The sequence below is a fragment of the Chiloscyllium plagiosum genome, unplaced genomic scaffold (genome assembly GCF_037043375.1).
Source record: "Chiloscyllium plagiosum isolate Xiang-an unplaced genomic scaffold, Cpla_swu_hap1 HiC_scaffold_24, whole genome shotgun sequence".
In the NCBI taxonomy this organism is placed as follows: Eukaryota; Metazoa; Chordata; class Chondrichthyes; order Orectolobiformes; family Hemiscylliidae; genus Chiloscyllium; species Chiloscyllium plagiosum.
Genome location: NW_028270162.1, coordinates 18,770,848 through 18,796,161, shown reverse-complemented (window position 1 = coordinate 18,796,161; position 25,314 = coordinate 18,770,848). Strand labels below are relative to the sequence as shown.

General features: G+C 40.7%; 1 protein-coding gene and 1 long non-coding RNA gene across 3 annotated transcripts in view; one reads left to right on the top strand and one right to left on the bottom strand.

Moving 5' to 3' along the window:
• The window catches only part of LOC122562586 (ATPase MORC2), a 103,121-nt gene extending 86,713 nt beyond the window's left edge, over nucleotides 1-16,408 (bottom strand). The window contains exon 1 of the mRNA XM_043715548.2: nucleotides 16,033-16,408. Coding sequence (XP_043571483.2) covers nucleotides 16,033-16,100 — 68 coding nt within the window. The 5' untranslated portion in view covers nucleotides 16,101-16,408. The remainder of the gene's footprint in view (nucleotides 1-16,032) is intronic.
• A 211-nt stretch (nucleotides 16,409-16,619) lies between these two features.
• On the top strand, nucleotides 16,620-21,383 carry LOC148145362 (uncharacterized). Of its 2 annotated transcripts, none has more exons than XR_015761242.1 (3): nucleotides 16,620-16,891; nucleotides 17,387-17,583; nucleotides 21,077-21,383. It is a non-coding gene; the product is annotated as an uncharacterized LOC148145362 (long non-coding RNA). The 2 variants fall into 2 exon arrangements; XR_015761241.1 differs by having other exon boundaries at nucleotides 16,633-16,891; nucleotides 17,387-17,509.
• The last annotated feature ends 3,931 nt before the right edge of the window (nucleotides 21,384-25,314 follow it).

Genomic DNA, 25,314 nt, shown 5'->3' with positions numbered 1-25,314 from the left:
CTGTATTTGTCCTAAATTCTTTATCATACAATTTCGAGCCTTAATTATTTTTGAAACATTTTTCAGTTCTTGCAAACCAAATTTTTTGTAATTCATTCATGAGATGAGGGTGTCACTGGTTAGGCCAACATTTCTTGTCCACTTCTAATCAACCAGAGAGAAATTAAGATTCACATGTAGGCCAGACCATGTAAGGGTGGCGGTTTCTTAAAGGGGAACATTAGTGAACCAGATGGGTTTTTCCAAAAATCAACAATAGTTTAATGATCATCACTAGACTTTCGACTCCAGGTTCTTAATGAATTCAAATTCCACCATCAGCCATGGCAGGATTTGAACCAGAGTCCCCAGAACATTACCCGAGTCTCTGGATTAACAGTCCAGTAATAATCCCACTAGGCATCACCTCCCCTTAACATCACTGTATACGAATAACAGGAATGCTAGACTGAACAAAATAATCAGCATCTCAGCAACCTGCTAGACATTGAAGGCGGTACGAAGAAGCTTCAAATACCTGTTTTAAAGGATACACTGAGAATTGGTAAAAAGAGAGGTAAAAGCTTTAAGGGTTAATCTTGTATAAAATCCATGACAACTTGCCTGCAATTTAATATATGAATTAAAGCTAATTTTTAAATCTAAATACTATCAGAGATTTTAGGGCAGGACTAATCAAGAAAAAGAGATGCGGTCAGCTATTTAAGAAATCAGCTTAACTAATTTTTGTAACTGCCTGTCAGGCAGTCATGGTCATTAAATAAGGTAGATCAAATGCTCTGTCACAGAACACACTGGTGGAGATTGCACGTTTCGTGAAAAGGGAGGGGGGGTGCGCATTTCCCTGTTTTCCTCTTTCTTCAGCATCAAGGAGACAGGGAGTTGAATAGGTGCAAGAAAGGTGAGAGTTTAAGAGTGACATCACAGAGGAAACATGAATTCATCAAATGGGAGTCAGTATGGGACAAGTGTCAACTGTGATAAGTAAAACTGTTCAATCTTTAAAATAGAAATTGATCTTTAGTTTAGATGAAGTGTATTCAAAGCATATGGAAAAAGTTAAAGTCCCTGGTTTCTCTTCAATATTCTTTAAACTGAAGGTAGCAAATGCAAAGAAAGAGCAATTTAAGAGTTAAATCATGGAATACTGACTTTCCATGTTGGAATGCTCCCCTTGCATGACACAACAAGTCTAGCACACCTCCATGTGCGCAGGAACGGACTCCAGTTACTGTAAACCCGCTTTTTGGATCTGGAGCAATGGCCAAGTGGGGCATTGACGAGGCTCAAACCTCAGGTTAAAAAAAACACAGATTAAAAAAATCTTCAGCAGAGCACAGCAAGAGCCAAAGTCATGGTATCCAGAGTGGGACAGCAAAGGTGACAGGAGGTTCTATTGCAAGGGAAACAGACAGAAGTTTCTGCAGCTATAGATATAACACCTGGATGTTAGGTTTCCTCCCTTATGCTGGGATCAAGGATGTCAGTAAATGGTTGCAGGGCATTCTGAAGAGAAGGGAAGACAGTCAGAAGTCATGGTTAATAACTGTAGCCAGATCTAGGTTATGAAAAAGGGCTAAGGTCCTGCAGGCTTGCTTGCGGGCATGGAGCTGTTAGGAAATTAATTCAACAGCATGCCCTCAAAAGGTAGCAATTTCTAGATTACTACCAGTAAGGTCAAAAAGAGAACAGACTGGGTGAATATGCAGCTGCAGGGAAGATGCAGGAATTTAGATTCTTGACACATTGGGACCGAGATACATACAAAAGCTGGCGGGTTGCACTGCAGGAGGACCAGGCCCCCAGGGCATTTACTAGTCAGGAAACAAAAATGGAAATGAAAGATAAGAAAGTAGAAAGTGAAAGTGGAAGGCAGAGTAAACAAGGACTAGCAGCAAAAAGGGGAATAGTATAATAAGTCTGTATGAAATGTCAAAAGACAAGTCCAAAAGGTACTATATCTGAATGCACAGAATATTCATAATATGATAGAAGAACTAACAGCGCTAGTAACTGTAAAGGATATGATTCTGAGTACAGAGACATATCTGTGAAGTAGCCAAGGCTGGGAACTGAACATCAAAAGGTATTCAGAAACAAAAATAGAAATTGCTAGAAAAGCTCAGCAGGTCCAGCAGCATCTGTGGAAAGAATTCAGAGTTAATGTTGAGTAACCTTTCCTCAGAGCTTTTTATTTATTTATGGGACGTGGGCATCACTGACTGGCCAGCATTTATTGCCCATCCCCAGTTGCCCTTGAGAATGTGGTGCTGAGGTGCCATCTTGAACTGCTGCTGTGCACCTGCTGTGGGTTGACCAACAATGCCATTTTGAGGGAATTCCACTCAGCTCTTTTGCCCATGTTTGATCTAAGGCTGTAATGCAGTGAAGAGCTGAGGGAATTCGAGAATTTTGACCCAGCGACAGCGAGGATCTTTGGGTGAATTTCTTGTAGATAATACACACTGCTGTTACCAAACATTGGTGTCAGAGGCACTGGATGTTTGAGGCTGTGGTGCCAAATAAGCGGCTGCTTTGCCCTGGATGATGTCAAGCTTCTCGAATGTTGCTGGAGCTGCACTCATCCAGGCAAATGGAGAGTATTCCATCACACACGTGACTTGTGCCTTGTAGATGATGGACAGGCTTTGGGGAGTCAGGTAGTGAGTTACTTGACAGTATTTTTAGCCTCTGACCTGCCCTTGTAGCCATTGTATTTATGTGTAGTGTCCAATTGAGTTTCTGGTCAATGATAACACCTCCAGAATGCTGATAGTGGGGGATTCAATTATGGTAACACCATTGAATGCCAAGGGATAATGATTAGATTGTCTCTTACTGGTGAAAGCTATAGCCTGGCATGTGTGTGGCCTGAATGTAACTTGCCACTTTTCAGTTCAAGGCTGGTTACTATCCAGATCTTGTTGCATTTGAACATGGATGGCTTCAGTATCTGAGGAGATGCAAATAATGCTGAACATTGCACAATCTTCGGCAACAGCCCATTTCTGACCTTATGATGAAGAGAAGGTCACTGATGAAGCAGTTGAAGATTGTAGACCTAGGATATTATCCGGAGGAACTTGGGCAGAGATGTCCTGAAGCTGAAATAACTGGCCGCCAACAATCATCTTATGTGGCAAGTATGACTTCAACCACTGGAGAGGTTTACTTGATACCCACTGATCTCAGCTTTGCTAGGGGTCTTTGATGCCACACACTGTCGAATGCAGCCTTGATGTCAAGGGTTGTCACTCTCACTTCACCTCTGGCATTCAGCTCTTTTGTGTTTGCATCAAGGCTGCAATGAGGTCAGGAGCTGAGCGGCCTTGACGGAACCCAAACTGTACATCAATAAGCAGTTTATTGCTGAGGAAGGATCACTTGAACCAAAATGTTAACTCTGATTTTTTTTTCTGCATATGCTGCCAGACCTGCTGAGCTTTTCCAGCAAGTTCTGCTTTTGTTTCCGATTTACAGCACCTGCAGTTATTTCAGTTTTTATCAAAAGGCATTCAATCTTTAGGAAAAATGACCAAACAGAAGTTTGTAAAATATTGAGAGGTATAGATAGAGTTAATGATAGTTGTCATTTCCCTAGGATGGGGGATTTCAAGTCTTGGGGCACACTTTTAAGATGGGAGGAAAGATATTTAAAAAAAGACGTTGGGGCAAACTTTTTTTACAGTGGATGGCTTGCACGTGCAATGACCTTCCTGGGGAAGTAGTAGATGAGGGTACAATTACAACAATTACAACATTGGATAACTACATAACTGGAAAGCTTAGGAGAGATATGGCCCAGGAGCAGGGAGGTGGGACTAGTTTAGTTTGGGAATATAGTCAAGAGTGAGGTGCTCGAAAAGCACAGCCTGTCAGGCAGCATCCAATGAGCAGAATCAACATTGCAGGCATAAGCCCTTCACCATAAGGCCTCATTCCTGATGAAGGGCTTATGGCCAAAACGTCAATTTTCCTGCTTCTTGGACGCTGCCTGAACTGCTACACTTTTCCAGCACTGCACACTTTACTCTGATCTCTACCATCTGCAGTCCTCACTGTCTCCTAGTTTGGGAATATGTTCAGTATGGACTGGTTGGACTGAAGGGTCTGTTTCCATGCCCTACGACCCTGTAACAGGTTATCAGGAAGAGATGGGGTGGCTTTAGTCAAAGATAAAATCAGTGCAATAGCAAGAAAGGATATTTGTGCAAGAAATCTATAATGTAGAATTGGTCTGGGTTGAACTAAGAAGCAACAAACAACATTCAGACCAAACAAATCACATTAGCAACACTATGGAAGACAATTTCTATAGTATATGCAATTTTTATTTTAAAAAGACCAGTACATTGAGGAATCAGGTTAAGGGACAGGCTATCCTAGAATTGGTTTTCTGCAATGAGAAAGGATTTATTAATCATTGCAATTCCTTTTCGAAAAGCACGTATTGTTTTTTTTGCTGGCGTAAAATGCTGATGTATCAAAGTCACTGGGTGTCCTTGTACATCATTCATTGAAATCAAGAATGCAAGTACATAAAACAGTTAGAAAGACAAAAGGCATGTTAGGCTTCATTGAAAGAGGGTTGTAGCACAGGAGCAAGAAAATCAAAGAAACTCTATATGGCTTTGGCAAGACTTAACCTGGAGTACTGCGCACAGTTCTGGTGTCCTACATAAAGTAAAAAAGGTATGCCTGTCTTATGAAATGAGAACCATTTTGGAGATAGCAACCATTACTATAACTATCCTAAATGTAACTGAGTTAAGGATAAGGATGAGGATGAGGTGGGAAAAAAGTTCTTAAATGGGCAAAGGCTAATTTTGCTAAGTTATATATGATTTGGCCCATGGGGGATTGACATTGCGGACTGCATTGTGAATTTACATGTCACAAATGGACTGCAGCAATTCAAGGTGGCAGCTCACTATCAGCTCCTCAAGGGCAACTAGGATGGACAATAAAGCCTGGCCCAGTCAGTGACAACCGCATCACATGAATGAACAAAAATAACAAGAAATGGACTGGGAGCACTGACTTGAAGATAAAACAGAGAACAGTGGGAGGCATTCAAGGAGAAAAGAGAGTATTGAGAAATATGTTCCCAAAAAGACAAAGGGTGAGACAAAGACCAGAAAATCCTGGTGCAAAGGGACATAAAAGGTTAGGATTAAGAAAGCTTATAGCAGATACATCATGTTCACAATGGCTGAATCCCAAGAGAAAAGAAAGCAAAGAATGTATGAGAAAGCATTGCTGGTTAATATAAAGGAAAACTCAGGATCTTTACAAAATATACAATGAGCAAGAAAATAAGTTGGGCAAGAGTAGAGCCCATTAGGAGCCACTCAGGTTGAGAAAGAGTATATGGAAGATACGGGCAGAGTCTTCAATGAATACTTCGTGCCAGTCTTCACAATGGAAAAGGTTGACTGGGTGTAGACATCAAAGTGGTGGACTGTGAAATATTAGAAGAAATTACATAGAAAGGAGGTATTAATAGATTTAGCAGCCTTTTTAGTGGATAAATCCACAAGCCTGAATGAGATATATCCCAGACTGTTGAAAAGGGCAAGGTAGGAGATATCAGGAACCCTGACAGTAATTTTCATATTCTCTCTGGCCATACGTGAGGTACCAGACTGCTAATGTTATACCATTATTTAAAAAGTGAGGGAGGGATAGGCCAGGAGATTACAGGCTACTCAATCTAATCTCAGTGGTGGAGAGGTTGGACTGAATATATCTATGCTTGGAGATAGCCAGAGGAGTTAGAGATGGTCAGCGTGCACCTATTAAGGGAAGGACATGTTTAACAAATTGATCAAATGTTTTAAAAGACAGAGATAATACATTTCACGTGGCCTACATGGTCTTTAGCAAAGCTTTTGATAAAAGGTCCCTCATAACAGACTGGTCAACAAAGAAAGAGCCCGTGGAATCCAAGGTAAAGTGTCACAAAAACTGGTTGACAGGCAGGAAGCAGAGTTTGATGGTATAAGAATGCTTTCTGTAGCTGGAAGTTTGCTTCCAGTGCTGCTCCCCAGGATCTTTACTGGGGTCCTTGCTGTTTGTAATATGAATTAATGATGTGAAGTTAAATGCAAGGGGGAATATCAAGATTATCACAGACAAGGTGAAAATTGTAGAAGAGTAAACCATGAGGAGGATAGCCACAAGATGCAGAAGGGTATCAATGGGCTGCTCAAGTGTCAATGCATTGGTAAGTAAAATTCAAAAGGGAGAGTTAACACACTTGCAAGGACTGAGGCAAATAGTAGGACCCTGGAAAGTATTGATGATTGGAGGTCTTGTGTGCATATTTGTAGATCCCAGAGGTAGCAGGACAGATAAGTAATATGGTTAAGACAGCATATGGCATACTTGTCTGTATTAGCTGAGGAAAAGAATGCAAGACAGACATGTAGGTGGCTAGAAGAACACAGCAAGCCAGACAGCATCGGAAGGTGGAGAAGTCGATGTTTTGGGTGCAACTCTTCCTCAGGGCTTGGGGTACTGCAAAGCGGGTGGCAGGGTCAGGGTGGTGAATTGGGGAAAGGTGAAGACAGGTAAAAGGTACGATCTGGTAGGTCAATGGGAGGAATGAATCCGATTGGTGTCAGGGAAGAGTGGAAGGGAGAGGGGAAGAGGATGGGAAGGGAGGTTATTTGAAATTGGAGCACTCAAGGTTGAGTCCTCGGGGCTGTAAGCTGCCCAGGTGGAATGCAAAAGCAGGGAGGTGTTGCTTGAACTGTATAAAATGGTGATTAGGTCACAAGTGAAGTACTGCATGCAGTTCTGGTCAAATTTTGGAAAGATGCGACTGCACAAAAGGGGTATTACCAAGATGCTGTCTGGTGTGAACTACAAGGAAAGACTGGATAGCTGGGGTAATTTTCCTTGGCTCAGCAAGTAGTAAGAGGAAACTGTCAAAGATGCAAAACACTGAAGGGTACAGAAGGTTGACAGAGAAAGGCACTTATTCCATTTGTAGAGGGGTTAATAACAGGGACATATAGATTTAAAGAAAGACACAAAAAGCCTAAAAGAAATATTTTCATCCAGAGGATGAAGGAAGTCTGGAGCTCTCTAACTTCAAGGGCAGTCGAATCAAAACTTTTCAAAGGTTAAGCAGTATTTAGATACTCACTTGTGTTGCCATAGCCTTGAATACTATGGGTCAAGAGCTAGAAATGGGATTAGTCTAGTTAGATCTTTGCAGACTGGGCATATATGATGGGCTGAATGGCCTCCTTCTGTGTAATAAAAGTCTATCAGAAATCAGCAGAATCTTTAGTGCAACCCAATATCCCACTGCCGAGTGCCTTTCAAAAATTTAGATGGGTGTGATGCAAACAATTTAAAATGTGCACCACTACATTTTCCCAAATCTCAGTGATATCACTTTTCCCATCACCACTTAGGTAAGTACTGTGACAGCTTTAGTACTGTCTGAAAGCTTCAGGATATTTTTCTCTCACTGTTGCCAAATGCAGGGCTGTTCAACACTTGTTTCTTGCTTTACAAATTGAGAACCTTGCAGCAGCAGTGAATATGTTAAACGTTCAAAAACCCCTGGGGTTCCTTCTTAAAGCCAGTCTGCAGTTTCACCATTAAATTGTTCTGCTCCAGTGAAATCAGATTTCCACGTCACTAAATGCCCATGTTATGCACAGTTGAGGCTACACTCCTTTCATATAACCTTTGCCATTATGTATAAATGAAACACTGAATTGATCCTAAGGGAATATTAAAGCCCAGCAAGTCTACAACATCTGAATACAGACACATTCTCCTTATTAATGAACTGAGCCCAAAATATTTAAACAGCCTCAAAAATCTAAAAGGTGCTTCAGTTAAGAAGCAATACCTTTGAAATATAAAAACTGTCAGAAAACTAAATAGTGGGCTGCAATGTTTCCATTAACACATTGTACTAATGTGGGAAGACCCCAAATTTAATTATACATTTGAACTCCATATCCCTAACTTTGGGCTGGATAATTAAGGGAAAAAGAAGAAAATGATCGCTTCTTATCATGATCTGATAATCATGATTACAAAATACAAAAGTGGCATTTTAAAAAAATTATTCATTTGTGATGTGGACGTTGCTGACTGACCAGCATTTAATGCCCATCCCTAGTTGCCCTTGAGGAAGTTGTGGTGAGCTGCCTTCTTGAACTGCTACAGTCCACCTGCTACATTAGGGAGGACACTCCAGGAATTTGTCCCAGCAACATGAAGGAACGGCGATATATTTCCAAGTCAGGATGGCGAGTGGCTTGGAGGGGAACTTGCAGGTGATGGCGTTCCCACGTATCTGCTACCTCTTTCCTTCTAGGCAGAAGTGGCCGTGGGTTTGGAGGGTGTTCTGAGGATCTTTGGTGAATTCCTGTAAATAGTACACACTGCTGCTACTGAGCATTAGCTATGGAGGGAGTGGAAGCTTGTGGATGTAGTGCCAATCAAGTGGACTGCTTTGTCCTCGATGGTGTCAAGCTTCAAGTGTTGTTGGGGTTGCATTCATCCAGGTAAGTCAGGAGCATTTCATCACATCCCTGATTTGTGCTTTGTCGATGTTGGACAGGTTTTGGAGAATCAGGTGCTGAATTACCCACCACTGTATTCCTAGCTTCTGACCTGTTCATGCAGCCACTGTGTTTACATGGTGAATCCAGTAGAGTTACTGATCAATGCTAACACCCCCCAGAATGTTGATAATGGGATATTCAATGATGGTATCACCGTTGAATGCCAAAGGGCAGTGGTTTGATTGCCTAGCATTTGTGTGGTGTGAATGTTTCTTGCCATTTGTCAGTCCAAGCCTGGATATTGTCCAGATTTTGTTGCATTTGAACATAGACTGCTTCAGTATCTGAGGAGTCGCGAATAATACTGAACATTGCACAATCTTCAGCAAACAATCCCACTTCTGACCTTATGATGGAGAGAAGGTCATTGATGAAGCAGTTAAAGATGGTTGGGCCTAGAACACCACTGAGGAAGTCCTGCACAGATACCTTGGAGTTGAGATGACTGACCTTCAAACCATGACCATCTTCCGATGTGTCAGGTATGATTCGAAACTCCAGAGAGTTTGCCTCGATATCTACTGATTCCAGTTTTGCTCGGGCTCCTTGATGCCACACTCAGTCGAATACAACCTTGATGTCCAAGGCTCTCACTCTCACCTCACCCCTGGAGTTCAGCTCTGTTGCCCATGTTTGGAACAAAGCTGTAATGAGGTCAGGAGCTGAGTGGCTCTAGCGGAAGCCAAACTGGTCATCACTGAGGAGGTGCTGATTAATAGCACTATCGTTGACACGTTCGATCACTTTACAGATGATCAAGACTAGACAACAGTAAGAATTACTCAGCCAGTAATTGGCCGGGTTGGATTTGTCCTGCTTTTTATGTACAGGATAGACTTGGGCAATTCTTCACAATGCTTGATAGATACCAGTATTGTAACTGTACTGGAACAGCTTGGCTAGGGGAGCAGTTGGAGCACCAATCTTCAGTACGATTACTGGAATCTTGTGAAAGCCCATAGCATTTTCAGTATCCAGTGCTTCCAACCTTGATTCTTGATATCAAGTGGATTAAACAAATTGGCTGAAGACTGGTATCTGTAATGCTGGGAGTCACTGGAGGAGGCAGTGACAGATCATCAACTTGGCACTTCTGGCTGAAGAATGCTGCGAAGGCTACAGGCTTATCTTTTGCACTGATGTGCTAGGTCTTCCATCATTGAGGATGGAGATATTTGTGGAGCTTTCTTCTCCAGTGAGTTGCTTAATTATCCACCACCATCCACGGCTTGATGTGGCAGGACTGCAGATCTTAGATCTGATTGTGGGATCATTTAGCTCTGTCTATCACTTGCTGCTTATGCTGTTTGGCATGTTTGGTAGCTTTACCATCTTCAGGTATACCTGATGCTATTCCTGTCGTGCCTTTCCACACTCTTCATTGAGCCAGGGTTTAATCCCCTGGCTTGATCGTAATGGTTGAGTGGGGGAAATATGCTGGGCCATGAGGTTACAGATTGTGGAATACAATTCTATTGCTGTTGATGGCCCACCACACCTCATGGATGCCCAGTCTTGAGTTGTTAGATCTGTTTGAAGTCTGTCCCATTTAGCATAGCAATAGTGCCACACAACATGATGGAAATTATTGTCAAAATGAAGAAAGGCCTTTGTTTCCACAAGGATTGTCTGATGGTTACTCTTAACGATATCAGGTAAAGACATGATCAGATGCAGATTTGATGTCCACGGTCATTTTGTTTATCAGCACATTTATCATCTCTCATTTGGTTAAGGTACAAGGTGCCTAGCTTGCCTGTGATTCCTATCTACTCCCTATCCATTTTTAATGGTGCAAAAGACAGCAAAACATTAACTTGCGGACAGCATACAATACTCAATGGTAGCGCTGGAAATAAGAGGGAGAAATTCAAAGCAGTTTTAAGAGACGTTTGGTTAATAAGTCATGCAGAGAAGCACTATTTCGCATAGTTGATATGGCTTAAATATCAATGTTAGATAACCACAAACACAACTGCCCACTAGCTACTAACGATGTGAGCATTAGTTCTTTATTATAAAGATATATTTATCTTATAAAGCACAATATAAATTGTCTTAATGAAATCTTTGCAATCTGTAATTCTTGGTTTCCAAGTGTCAGTTATGTGCATGACTTCACTGCCTCGGTCTCATTTTGTATCCATGCAAAAAATCTCATTGCAGTATTTATTTTACTCTCTCTCGGGATGTGGGCATTGCTGACAAGGTCAAAATATATGTTCCATCCTCAGTTATCCCTGAAGTGATGGTGATAAGTCAACTCGTTAGGAATTACTGCAGTCCATGTGGTATACCTAATGTTGTTAGGAAGGGGTTCCAGGTCTTCAACCTAATGACAAAGAGGGTGAGGTGACACAGTTCCAAGTCAGGGTTGAATGGGATTTGGAGGGGTACTCACAATAGTAAAGATAATATGTTCGCTGTCCTTGCCACCTCTAGGTGGTAGAGGTTGTGGGATTGGAAAAAGCTGTGAACTTTCACTGAGTCAAGGGTGAATGGGGCGCCAGTCAACTGAATGGCTTTGCCCTGGACGTGTCAAGCTTCTTGACTGTTGAGGAAGCTGCATTCATCCAGGTAAGTGCAGTATTCCATTACACTCCCAAACTACCTTGTAGATGGCAGACAGACTGTGAGAAGACAGGAGGCAAGTTACTTGCCACAGGAATCCCAACCTCTTGACTAGCCCCTCATGTCCTCTTTAAATATTTCTCCCCTCACCTTAAAAATATGTCCCCTAGTTTTGAACTCCCCCACCTTCGGGAAAAGACCTTTGCGATTCATCTTGTGTCCCTCATGATTTTATATTTAAATTTGCGCTGATGAAACACGCATTATAGCTGAACAACCTGTACAACACTTAAAAGGATTCCAGAGAGGATGGCACATTGTATGAAGAAAAGGAAGTGCAGACAGGTGATTTAGATAACTAGATAGTCCTAGTATGATTTCACCTGCACCTGTGAGATGGAGCTGGACAACGAGGGCTCTTATGCATGATGGTAATGGGGAAAACATGAGAACTGCAGATGCTGGAGATCAGTCAAAACGTGTGGTGCTGGAAAAGCACAGCCAGTCAGGCAGCATCCAAGGAGCAGGACAGTCGATGTTGAACATAAGCTCTTCACCAGGAACGTGGTAATGGCCCTATATCTGAATCAGTAAGCCCAGGATCAAGTCCCACCTGGTCCAGAAGTGTGCAATGATATGAACAGATCAATTAGAAAATGTCTGAAATTGGACAGAAATGAGACACTTATGATTGGCGCAATGAAACAGGGTGCTATTTAGTCACTGTACGTTTGGACTAGACACAAGTTTAAATCTCAATAGGGCAAATTAAGAATGATACATGATCTTATACCAAGAAAATAAAACAATGATTGTCGCAACAATCCAAATACTTTACATCGTTTAGGCAAAAAGCTTTCCATTCCTACTTAATAGGGCCCAAATGCAGCCCGTAACCACATATAATGAGGCTAAATTAATTAAGAGGCCCTAGCAACTTCTCAGCGACAACTGAACAAACAATAAACAGAACTTTGCCAATGTCATCTACCCACCAAAAACAAGAAGGAATAAAGCACAACAGATACAGAATATTATTTGCTACTTGGGTCATGGCCATTTTGTTGCTGTGGATGTGATGAAAGCCTGACTGGAGAGATCAGAGTTGTGAAACAATTGAACACAAGTCCAACAGGTGATAACCAGGGTACTCATCCCAAAAGGATGGCATTCCTTCCCCCCAATAAGTGCTGGCGTGTGCTGGACAAGAAATATGGCATTAAGCCTTCCAAAAGCAAATGCATTTAATTTACACCATAACTGATAGTGGACACTTAATTTTGAGTTCCATGTAGTTCAACCACCACCTCAAAATAATTCCATATTCTGTGCAGTCAAGAGGGTTCTCTTCTCTTCACCCTCAGTGCATTTAGCTTTACTCTCAATTTTTTTTCTTCCAATCAGTTATGCTGTATTTGATTATGCCCCACACATTTTCAACCCATATCAGATCAAGTCTTTTGCCTAGAGGGCCCACTAAAATTCAGTTCTGCCATCTAGCCTAAAATTCAATATAATTCACAACTGAGTTTACTCCTTATACTCAGTGGCAATGTAAAGAAACATGTAGTAGCAGGACAAATTAGTTGGCAAAAAACTGAATTCTGCAATAAAAATTAATGGGCTGTCAACATAATAGAAATTAAAAAGGTACTTACTGTACCTTATTACACATACATGTATGTTAGAAACAAACTGCTGACAAAAAAAGTTCAAAGCAGAAGCTTCTTCATTGTGAGATCAAAGTCCAATGGATGTGCCTTGGCATACTGGAATCTTTATAGTTTAATTAATCAGTTACTCCTCGACAATAAATAGTCTACCATCAACATTTGCTGATATCTATCAGAAAACTAGTTCTAACTTTCTGTCTTGGAAGGATCTACATGAAATATCTTGATATTAATCTCAATTTTCATTTCCTTAGCTCCAAACAACAATACTCCACTTGTGACAATTCCATGTCCTCTTCGCCCTACAAATTGTACTCTTGATTACCTGCATTTCAACAGAAACCCTCACAATGGAAATAAACTGACAAAGGAACTTTCTGGTCAAGCAGAGAGTAGAGCTATAATGTAAGTGATCAAGAACAATGTAATAAAAGTTCATAACTTAGTCACTAAACAAACATCTCTCCTAGATGGTGTATTCCCATAGGATGGAAATGTGTTGCTGGAGAAGCGCAGCAGGTCAGGCAGCATCTAGGGAACAGGAGAATCGACGTTTCGGGCATTAGCCCTTCTTCAGGAATGCCCGAAACGTCGATTCTCCTGTTCCCTAGATGCTGACTGACCTGCTGCGCTTCTCCAGCAACACATTTCCATCTCTGATCTCCAGCATCTGCAGACCTCATTTTCTCTTCAAATATTCCCATAGGATGATTACTGGAGTCTCCTGCATTAAAGAGAGAGGGGTTAGGATGCCTGGTACCAATATTTAACCAGGCTTGGAAGCAAGCAGTAGATGGAATAATCTTAACCCAAAGGAACTTCAATAGATCTCATATCAATATTTAATTCTGTAATACTGCCATTCTTTAGATTCATCAATATTTAAAATTTTCAGTTGCTTTTATCCCAACCTGAAAAATGTTTGGACCGCGACGTGAAACCTAAATTTGACAAGTCCAAGAATTAGATCCATACATGACAAAGACTGAACACAGTAACTATGATTACACCAGCTGATATCCCTATGACTTGCGGAACCAGCTACTTAAAGTCCAATAAAAACTTAGACACTAATCTGTTGCATATGATAATATTCATTAATTCGGGAGGAGGTCCCAAATGCATTGGGATGGATGCTTTGGGTAACCCAGTGTCTTCAGATGAGGAGTAAAAATACTTCTACACCTGAATGTTATTTGACTGTGTTTTGGAAAGTACTCTTAACTCCTGCCAAAGACAAGACCTGGCTTGTCTTGATGCCCTTTGCAATATTGTATTTCAACCAGGGCTGTCCAACAATGAGAGGCTGAGTAAACCAGGATTATAGCCTCTGGAGCTTACAAGAATTCAAGGTGATTTCACCAAAACACACAAGATTCTGAAGAGGTTTGACACAGAGGTTGTTTCTGCTGCTAAAGGAATCTAGAACACGGTAGACATTCTCTCAGGATAAAAGGGATGCTCTTTTACTCAGACAGGAGAAATATCTTCACTCAAAAGACTGCGCACTCTTGAAATTCTCTACTAAAGGGAATGTGAATGTTTTATTTGAGCTACAGGTAGACAGATGTTAGATGTCTTGGATATGGGAGTAAAAGTGGAATTGCTGTGATAAATCTGTTACAATTGTTTTGAATGGTATAGCAGAAGCTTGATGGACTGTATGGTCTACTTCTCATGCCATTCCTTGTTATGTTTAAGTTCCTCCTCAATGTTTGCCTGCAGTTGTATGCGAAAGACAGAACACTGAAAAATGATCTGCACTGTCACACTTGCTTAGCAGCTGTTACCCATTCCAAAGGTACAACCTCTAAACAACTTTAAATCTTCTAATCTGATCACATCACCGCTACCTTTATGATATGAATGTACATCCAGAAGAATTAAGCTAAATGCAAAATATTTTGATTGCTCTGGAATGTTCCAAGTAATCTACCTTACAGATTAGCCATGGAGGAAATTTCATGACTTGTTACAAGCGTGCAACTATCACTTAACCAGCAAAACCAAAAACTGGATTTCCATCTAGTGTAAAATCGAAGCATACATAGCACCATAAAGCAGTCAACCATTCAAACCTACTCTGCCAATCAATATGAACATGTCTGTTCATCCAGCTCAGTACCCTGTTTAATCTTTCTATCTGCATCCTTTGATCCCTTTAGTCCTACGAACTGTATCAACATCTTACTTGGAATTCTTCAATATTTTGGCATCAACAATTTCCTGCAGTAGAAAATTCCAACAACTCACCATTCTCCTGGTGAAGAAATTACTCAACTCCATTCTAAAAGGTAAACCCCATATCCTTAGACTGTGACGGTTAATGATTCCCTTATCATTGAGATCATCATTCCCACATCCACCCTGTATGAATTTTACATGGCAAAATTTCTTGTCATTCTTCTAAACTCTAGTGAATATTGTCCTCAGTGATCTAGTCTATGTGCTAGTCCTGCCATCCCAGAATTCAGCCTGATATAGAAGAACACAAGCCAGTTTCTTAGGTTGAAAAACTGCAAAGTACATCCACTACTTTAAAGCATCCATTCCACAAAAAAAAATTTAAAAATGCCATAAAGAAATTAAACTAAACAAATGATAAAGGAGCATGAACCTAAATGCAAAATGGAGTAAAGACTAGAAAAGTAGGTGGCCTTGTGTGGAGAAACCTCCCAAATAATTTAAACATTCTTCTCCTTTTAACAAAATGTGGTTAATCAAATGCATTTTCAAACGGATTATGCTACACAACAAGCCGAGTCCTTCTAGGACTGTTGGCTACTTCACATTGCAATTTGTGTTAAAGTATAAATATCTTTAGCAATTTTTATATTAGTCAAAAGAGCTTCATTAACAAGTTGATGTTGTCCCACCTTGCCAACAGATCCTGCCTCGACACAAACTGGCCTCTATTTTGATGAGCTCGAATAAATCCGCACCTACATTGCATATTTTAATCTGAAGGCATATGCACATTCGTCTACCGCTACCAGATTAAGGATATTTTTGCGTTTTAAAAAGAATAAACACTTCAGAACACACACAGACATTAATAAAACGCGAATTCAAGTGACAGGTTTAAGGAAACGTTTACATATTAGGATAGACTTTCGAAACAAAATCCATGTGATACCGAAAACGTTCGCCCCGACGCAGACACGATTTTCTCACCCTATCTGGATACTCACGAGTTGGTGTGTAGGTATTCGAAGGTCAGTTGAGCTCGGTTAAGGCAATTGTAATTGGTACCAGCCATGGCGCCTTCCCTTCTCCGCGAACACAGCGCCCCGGGTTTCTCAGGGCCACCCCCTCGGTTCACGCTACAAGTCTCGGGCCTTTTTCGTTCCCCTCTCTCTCCCCGTGCATAAAATTTCCTAGACACATTTATCGTTCACTTATTAACGAACGTCTTCCTCCCACTCCTTTTCCTTCTGAAAACACGGCCGCTCCTCGCCAAACCGTCACCCTTCAAAGCTCGTCGTCGGGCCCGGTTTCGGTGCTTCAGTCAACCGCCCGCCTGGCCGCGCGGCCTGACCTGGCCTGATCCGATCTGATCCGGTCCGATCCAGCCCCGTCTTTCGTTTCCAGGCCCCAGTTACCTCAGCGCTTTCCCTCAAGCTCCTTCCAACAACCGCATCCAACGCCAGCAAGAGACTCTTTGAAAAGTAACTGCAGCCACCAGCTCGACCGCGCAAGCGCGAGACTAACCCAGCCTCCACCCGCACCACGCCTGCGCCACAGCATCTCTCGTGGACGCTGCGGCGGCGGCCATACGGCCCCTCATGTCTGTGCCAGCTCTCTGAACATGCCATTCTCTCACCTCCGCCTGCCAACTCTACACATCCTCTTTTAAAAGAGGATAATTTGCAGCTTCACCTGACCTCAAAATTGTCTTCGTCAGTGCGGTCCAAATCTTAACCATGAACTGCGTCCAAGTTTTCCTTCACAGTCACTTTTGTGTCTTTATAATCAATTATTTGAAATCCGTGCCCTCTCATTCTCGATCCCTTCACAATTGAGATGTCAGTGGCAGGAGAAAACATAATGGTAAGATTCACTGTTCTATCCCTAATATTCCCATTTCCTCAAATCATGTTCTATATTTAGAATTTCCAAGTTACTGTTCCTAGCCACTCCCCTGATCTATCAATTTACTGTATTCCGACATACTTTTCCTGCACACCATCACATCCAATTAGAGATTGTGATCTTTTTGCTATTCTCATCCTTAATGTCAGTATAATAGCAGTCACTCAATCCTGCCTAACCACCCTTTTTTCTCCATAATCTTTGCTGGTTTCCATTTTAAACAGAGAAACTTTTCTTCCAGTTTTCACTCAATTATATCACTTTCCGCACCCAGATGCCTCTTACTCTCCACAAGTATATTGATCAGACAAAAACAGAAAATATTGCAAACATTCAGGTCAGGCAAGATGTTCGTATAAAAAAGCTTTTCAGCAATCTTTAATCATTGACCTTAGATATTACAAGGCGTTTCTGCGTGACCTAATTAATTCTTGCATTTTGTTTATATTTCAGATTTCCAGAATTGATGTTGAGTTAAGGCAAATTTTGGATTTGTCCGTGAAGATCACATTCACTGTGCCACTTGATAGACAAAATCTAAATTGGGACTCCAGGAGGAGCTCTTAAACCACTGCGGCAAGTTTTACAATGACCATTCCTGTGCTGTACAACAGAGATAATTCTGTAATAACCAGTTCGATTGTGATGAGGTCAGCGAGATGAACATACCATATGTATACAGTCTCTATACATGGCCTTTGACAATGTTGAAGGAGTGGGACAGTTGAGCTTCCTCCTCAAATTTTGTTGTTGACAGAAATTCTTTATCCCCTGCCTGCACGGTGGCACAGTGGTTAGCACTGCTGCCTCACAGTGCCAGAGACCCGGGTTCAACTCCCGCCTCAGGCGACTCTCTGTGTGGAGTTTGCACATTCTCCCAGTGGCTGCGTGGGTTTCCTCCGGGTGCTACTGTTTCCTCCCACAATCCAAAAATGTGCAGGTTAGGTGAATTGGCCATGCTAGGTGAAGGGGTAAACGTAGGAGTATGGCTCTGGGTGGTATACGCTTCGGCGGGTCGGTGTGGACTTGTTGGGCCGAAGGGCCTGTTTCCACACTGTAAATAATCTAATCTAATCTAATCTAGCTTGCAATCCATGAAATCTCATCAATAGATCCACCACAGACTGATACTTGTGCAACCTGGGGTCAAGCAAGGTTTTGTCACCACATGAACATTTGTCTTGGCACCTTCTCTGAAAGAACATTTCACCCTAAATCAATCAATTAGACTTTCTGCTGGAGTGGAAATTCTCGATAAGACAAATGGGAAACTGTTCAACCTGTCAGACAACACCCACGGAGAGATAGCAAGGTAATGTATTGAGTCTAGATAAATCTTCAGCATTTGTTGTTAACAAGTTTTGAGAAGATTTGTAGCCCAGGTTGAGGTTCTAGATGTAAGTTTGCTCGCTGAGCTGGTAGGTTCTTTTTCAGATGTTTCGTCACCATGCTAGGTGTGAAGCACCGGTGTTAGTGACTGGCTTTCTATTTGTGTTTAGTTTTCCTCAAGTTATTTAAGTAATTTCCTGTGATGTCATTTCCCATTCTTTTTCTCAGAGTGGTAAATGGGGTCCAAGTCAAGGTATTAGAGTTCCAGTTGGAATGCCATGCTTTGAGGAATTCTCTTGCAAGAACTTTTATAAACACTACATTGAACAAACAGGCGGAAAACTAGCCACTAGGATACATAAACATCAACTAGCCACAAAAAGACATGACCCACTCTCACTAGTATCCTTACATACAGATGAGGAAGGACACCACTTCGATTGGGAGAACACATCCATCCTAGGACAAGCCAAACAGAGACATGCACAAGAATTCCTCAAACAAGGCATTCCAACCAGAACTTTAACACATTGGCTTGGACCCATTTACCACCCTCTGAGAAAAAGAATGGGAAATGACCTCACAGCTGGAAATGACATCACCAACACAAGGAAAACTAACACTTAAATAGAAAAAGGGTCACTAACTCCAGTGCTTCACTTTTGGCTCACTGATGTTACCTAGTATGGTGATGAAACATCTGAAAATGAACCTTCTGGCTCAGCGAGCAAACTTACATCCAGCATTTGTTGTTTTCAGTACAGATTCCAGCATCTGCAGTAATTTGCTCCTAACTGTTCAATCTGTGTCACCTCCAGTCCAGAACCAAGACTACCCAACTTATTGTTGATCTGTAGTTTAGATGACGTTTGCTCGAGCACACATTCAAAAGCGAAGCTTTAAACTACTATTGATGCAATCACAGGAGGCATGTAAAATAATGAGCCTCAAGCTGAACATTGAGATCAAAGGTCCTTTTTCCATCCGTAACAGTGCCCGACTATTATGATCCATGGCGACCACTGGACAATGTGGATCAGTTCCTATACCTTCAGAGCCTTCTATCAGCACAGGCCAACATCAACCATGAGGTTCAACATCACATCCAGTGTGCAAACGCAACCTCAGTCAGAGGAAAAAAAGTGTGATTGATGACAAATATTTCAAATGTACGATCAAATCCAATACCAAACACGTCATCAGGATAGCAGTTACCAGCTCTCCCATATGCATTGGAGACATGGACAATATACAGCAGACACATTAAATTCTAGAGAAATATTAGCAGCAGCACCTGTGCAAAACCCTGCAAATCCACTAGCAGGATATATACTTTAACGTCAGTGTCCTCCCTCACACCAATATCTCTGTATTAAGGTACTGATTACAGATACTCAGCTGCATTGAGACCAAGCACATGCTTGACATGAGATTTTCAAATCAGCTCTCTGCTCCAAGCTTCATTACAGAAGAGGGCCTCCAGGATGGCAGAGGAAATGCTTTGAAGACATCCTCAAATCCTCCTAGAAAAATGCAATTATGAGAATTTCTCATCCAAAAGTGGGCAATTTGGAAAAGCTGCATCCAAGAAGGAGACATCCATTTTAAGCATCTCTGATAGGCCCAGAGCTGGGTCAAGTGCAAACAGGAGGATCATGGAAGAACCAGAGCATCCCACCCATTTGTTTCAGCTAACATCACCTTCCCACTCAAGGCAGGGTTTATAGATCCAGTATTGGATGATTTAGTCACTTCCGGACGCAAAACACAGAAGTGGAGGAGGTCATCCTGAATCCTGACAGAATGCCTAAGTAATGCTACAACTGCATTAAAAGGAAAACTGCAATTTAAGATCTAGGCTGTAAAATGAACAACCCTCAGCAGCTGGAACAGTGTTGAGTCCATGGTCAGGTTTCTTGGGGTTGGAACAGAGTACATAATTGTTGGATTACATCATATGTAAAATATCACTTTTTATGTAAACAACTGGGACCTGAAGATGAATTTCAATATCAATTTGTTTAAATTCAATTTACCATGACAAGCAATCAGTAACATAAATTATAGTCAGGCAAAATAAAGTATTTGGAAAAAATGGACAACGTTATGAAATAAAGTATGTTTGAGGCAAAGGTGAGCATTTAGAGTCAGAGATGTACAGCATGGAAATGTTTCAACAAAAAATTACTTCACAGAGTTGCAGAATTTGAGGCAAAAAATCTTTTAACAATTTTTTTTTAAACAGAGCTGCAGAAGAGAACTGACTTGACTACGATTTAAGTTAAAACACCATGAGAAATTTGAAAAATGAATTTATGTCTCAGAGGTACAAACTAGAAAGCAAACATTATGTAAAACTGAAAAAAAGCATTTAATCACAGCATTATTGAAAATACCTGCAAGTGGAATTGTTCACAAGGGTTGCTTGAGTTTTGGACAGTAGAGTCAAGAATCAGCCTGGACATGTGTATTATCATGCCATCATACATACATACATATTAATAATTTATAGCAAGCATCTTCCTTACTCACTCCAATTAAACTAATTTGCAGCCCCTTTCTAGGATCTTGAGACTTATTAAAAATATATCCACTTTGAGTTATTGTAAGTATTGTTTCAAAATTTCAGAGTTGTTAGTATCTGCTTGGAAAATTTGATTCGTCAACATCATCCAATTTGTGCTAGAAAACATTAGAAAAGGTGTTTTTCCCCAAAATAGCATTTAATCGTATAAAAATGTCAGAATTACACAACAGCTAGAAGGACCAAATTCAGAAATCTGATGGTTAACCGATATCCTGTTTTTCTTGCAGGGTTGTCTCAGAAAACATCATCAGACAAAATTCTAACGTAAACAACTGTCAGTGCCATCGGAGACAATCGAAATTTCCAATCATTTTCCCAACTGTTTCTTATAGCAAAGATAACTGAGCTGTCATCAGCCGCAGTTGCTACAGATGTGCCTTGATCAACATTGTTATGAGTGAAACACTTTGGGGAGGACCCAATCAGAATGACTGTTGTAGAGTTTGCAGTAATTGTACATGGAATATAGTGACAAATGTTGTAACAGAACCAGTTCTGAATTTTAAAAAGGCATAGACCTCCAAATAAAGGATAATTATGAAAATACATCATTGCTATAATGAAATTATTAGATAATTTTACACAATACAAATTTTAAAAGACACTTCTTGTTCTTAATGTGATTAATTCATATGACAGTATTCAGTAGGACAGCGTTTCAAAGGAAAACATTAAACCTGGCATTTTCTGAAGCATTGATGGCTATTGTTTTATGTTCTGTTTCAACAATGGCCTTTTAGAAGAACAGCTTTTTTTCTGGTGACTAATTCAGGTTTCATTTTTATTACATCACCTTATTAAATATTAATTTTGTGCAACTGTATTATAGTTTTTATTTAAGCACAGCCGAGAAAATATATAGACTAATTTCAAGTGATCAGCCATACAACACTGAGAAATCCATTTACAGCCAAGATTAAGAACAAACTCACTGCAATAATTCATAAAGGGGTTGATAGATAAATTACATTTGCCAGAACTTGGTATCAAAGATACTAAGCAAGTTTTACAACCACTAAGCCTCAATGGACATAGATCGTAGATCTCAATTAATATCTGTCTGCTGCAGACCATTTTAAACAAGTCAACAAGTTTTAAAGACTTACATTTCATTTGTTTAGCATTGATCATTTTGCCTAATGACTTCATTTAGTCAATTATTTAATTAAGGCACCAATATGTTATCACACTCCCAAGAAAATTATGTTTTTATAATTAGAAAACGAGAAATATCAACTACTTACCGAAGATCATAGCACGTAAGTTGATCTAACTTAAAAGATGATGTTTTGAAAAATAAAATGTATGGTTAGGTCTATACTTAATGTTTAAATTGATTCCCTCACTTATCAGCTAATAAATTTATGTTCAGGAGTGGAACTTGCAGCTAATAAATGCAGAACCATTTTTGAATTTGGAGTTGATCTCAATTTACTGATTAAGACAGACATATTCAGGGGTACACTCACCTTAAGTCCACACGTAGGATCAAACAAAAATTATAGACCTGTTGCCGAGAAAATATACAAGGGTTTAAGACTCATCCACACAGCAGACCATGCATGAGAGCAACAAATAAATATTTATGCATTTCAAAATTGTGACCACTTACATGCACCAGCAATTCAGATTAAATTAAAAAACAAAAGAACTGTAGATGCTGGAAATCAGAAACAACACAGAAATTTCTGGAAATCAGATTTAATGTTTCAGATTCAGTGACCTTTCTTCAGAAAGGATGATAGCTAGGAAGTTAGAGCAGTGAAGAGGGGGTAAGGAGTAAATGAGAGGTGGGAATAGAGCCCAAAGAGACAGAATACAGGTAGTTGGACAGAAAGGAGTGGATAATAGTCTGCCTAGTAGAATGAATAGCTACTAATGGCAACTATTAGTGGATAACAGTGGGTTGTGTGCAATAGTAAACCATGCTGAGGTAATGACATGGGAGAAGATGCCTCAAATCCTAAAATTATCAAATTTGATATTGGAGTCCAAAAGACTGTAGAGTTCCTCAGCAGAAAATGAGATGCTGTTCTTCCACTGTAAAAGTCTGAGTCAGAGATATCAGCCAAGGAATGAGATGGTGTGTTGAAGTGGCAGCAACTGGATGCACAGGGTTTTTTTGGCAGATAGAATGTAGGTCTTCTGCAATGTGATCACCCAGTCTATGTTTCATTTCCCCAATATGCGGATGCCCACATTATGAGCAGCAAATGCAGTAGACTAAATTGAGTGAAGTGTAGGTAAAGCACTGCTTCACCTGGAAGGTATGTTTGGGCCCTGGATAAGATCTTCAGAACTGAAGTAGGGCTACTGGACTTGAAACATTAACTCTACTTTTTCTCCACAGATGCTGCCAGACCTACTGAGTTCTTCCAGCGATTTATGTTGTTTCTGATTTCTAGCATCCACAGTTGTTTTTTTGAAATAGATTCTTAATCACTCAGGGAAATCAAGGGCTACAGGGAAAATTCTGGAAAGTTAGATGTGAGGAATGTTGAAACAGCCATGATCAATTGAATGGTGGAGCAGCATCAAAAGACCAATTAGCCTTCTCTGGTTCCTATTTCTTATGGTCTTAGAATGGGAATAGAGAAACGGCAGAGATTATTTTTGTGTCTGTTTTCACTGAGCAAAATCTCAAATTGTCTATAGGAATAGTGCCAGAAGACTGGAGGATAGCAAATGTTGCCCCCTTGTTCAAGGAGGAGAGTATTTATAGACCAGTGAGCCTTACTTCAGTTGTGGGTAAAGTTTTGGAAAGGTTATGAGATAGGATTTACCATCTAGGGAGGAATAAGTTGATTAGGGATAATCAACATGGTTTTGTGAAGGGTTGGTCATGCCTCAAACCTTACTGAGTTCTTTGAGATGGTGACCAAACAGGTGGACGAGGGTAAAGAGGTTGATGTGGTATATATGGATTTCAGTAAGGTGTTTGATAAGATTCCCCATGATAGGCTATTCCACAAAATATGGAAGCATGGGACTGAGGGTGATTTAGCAGTTTGGATCAGAAATTGGCTAGCTGAAAGACGACAGAGGGTGGTGATTGATGGAAATTGTTCATCCTGGAGTTCAGTTACTAGTGGTGTACTGCAAGGAGCTATTTTGGGGCCACAGCTGTTTGTCATTTTTATAAATAATCTGCATGAGAGAGTAGAAGGATGGGTTAGTAAATTTGCGGATGACATCAAGGTCGGTGGAGTTGTGGATAGTGCTGAAGGATGTTGCAGGTTACAAAAGGGACATAGATAAGCTGCAAAGCTGGGCTGAGAGGTAGCGAATGGAGTTTAATGTGGAAAAGTGTGAGGTGATTCACTTTGGAAGGAGTAACAGGAATAAAGAATACTAGGCTAATAAGATCCTTGGTAGTGTAGATGAGCAGAGAGATCTCGATGTCCATATACATACATCCGTGAAAGTTGCCACCCAGATTGATAGGATTGTTAAGAAGGCATACGGTGTGTTAGCTTTTATTGGTAGAGGGATTGAGTTTCAGAGCCATGAGGTCATGCTGCAGCTGTACAAAACTCTGGTGCAGCTGCACTTGGAGTATTGCGTACAGTTCTGGTCACCGCATTATACAAAGGATGTGGAAGCTTTGGAAAGGATTCAGAAGAGGTTTACTAGGGTGTTACCTGGTATGGAGAGAAGGTCTTATGAGGAAAGGCTGAGGGACTTGAGGTTGGTTTTGTTACCGAGAGAAGAAAGTTGAGAGGTTATTTAATTGAGATATATTAGATAATCAGAGGGTTAGATACGGTGAACAGTAGAGCCTTTTTCCTCAGATGGTGATGGCTAGCATGAGGGGACATAGTTATAAATTGAGGGGTGTTGGATATAGGACAGATGTCAGAGGTAGTTTCTTTACTCATCGTAGTAAGGGCGGGGAATGTACTGCCTGCAACAGCAGGAGACTCACCAACTTTCAGGGCATTTAAATGGTCATTGGATAAACACATGAATGAAAATGGAATAGTGTAGGGTAGATAGGCTTCAGATTAGTTCCATAGGTTGGTGTAACATCAAGGGCCGAAGGGCCTGTACTGCGTTGTAATGTTCAACGTTCTAAGTCTTCTTGAAGTAGAGGTCCAATTAGCTAGGGAGAATGAGGAGTTGAATGAAATTGATGAGCCTCAAAGTTCATGGCCTTCTTTCTAGAACATCAAAATTAATTCAGATAGTTAATATTAGGGACAATCTTCAAAATTCTATGGATTCGGAATGATTCCTGTGGATGAGAAGGTAGTAAATGTCAGTCCACTATTTAAGGGAGCAAGAAAGGAAAAAAAGGAACTACAGACCAGTTAGTCTTATACAGTAATAGGAAAAATGCTAGAATTATTATAAAAGATGAGATAAATTGACACCTGATTGATAATGATCTGATGGGCAAAGTCACCATCAATTTGCAAATGAGAAATCATGTTTGATGAACTTGGTGTAGTTTACTTTTAGGGAT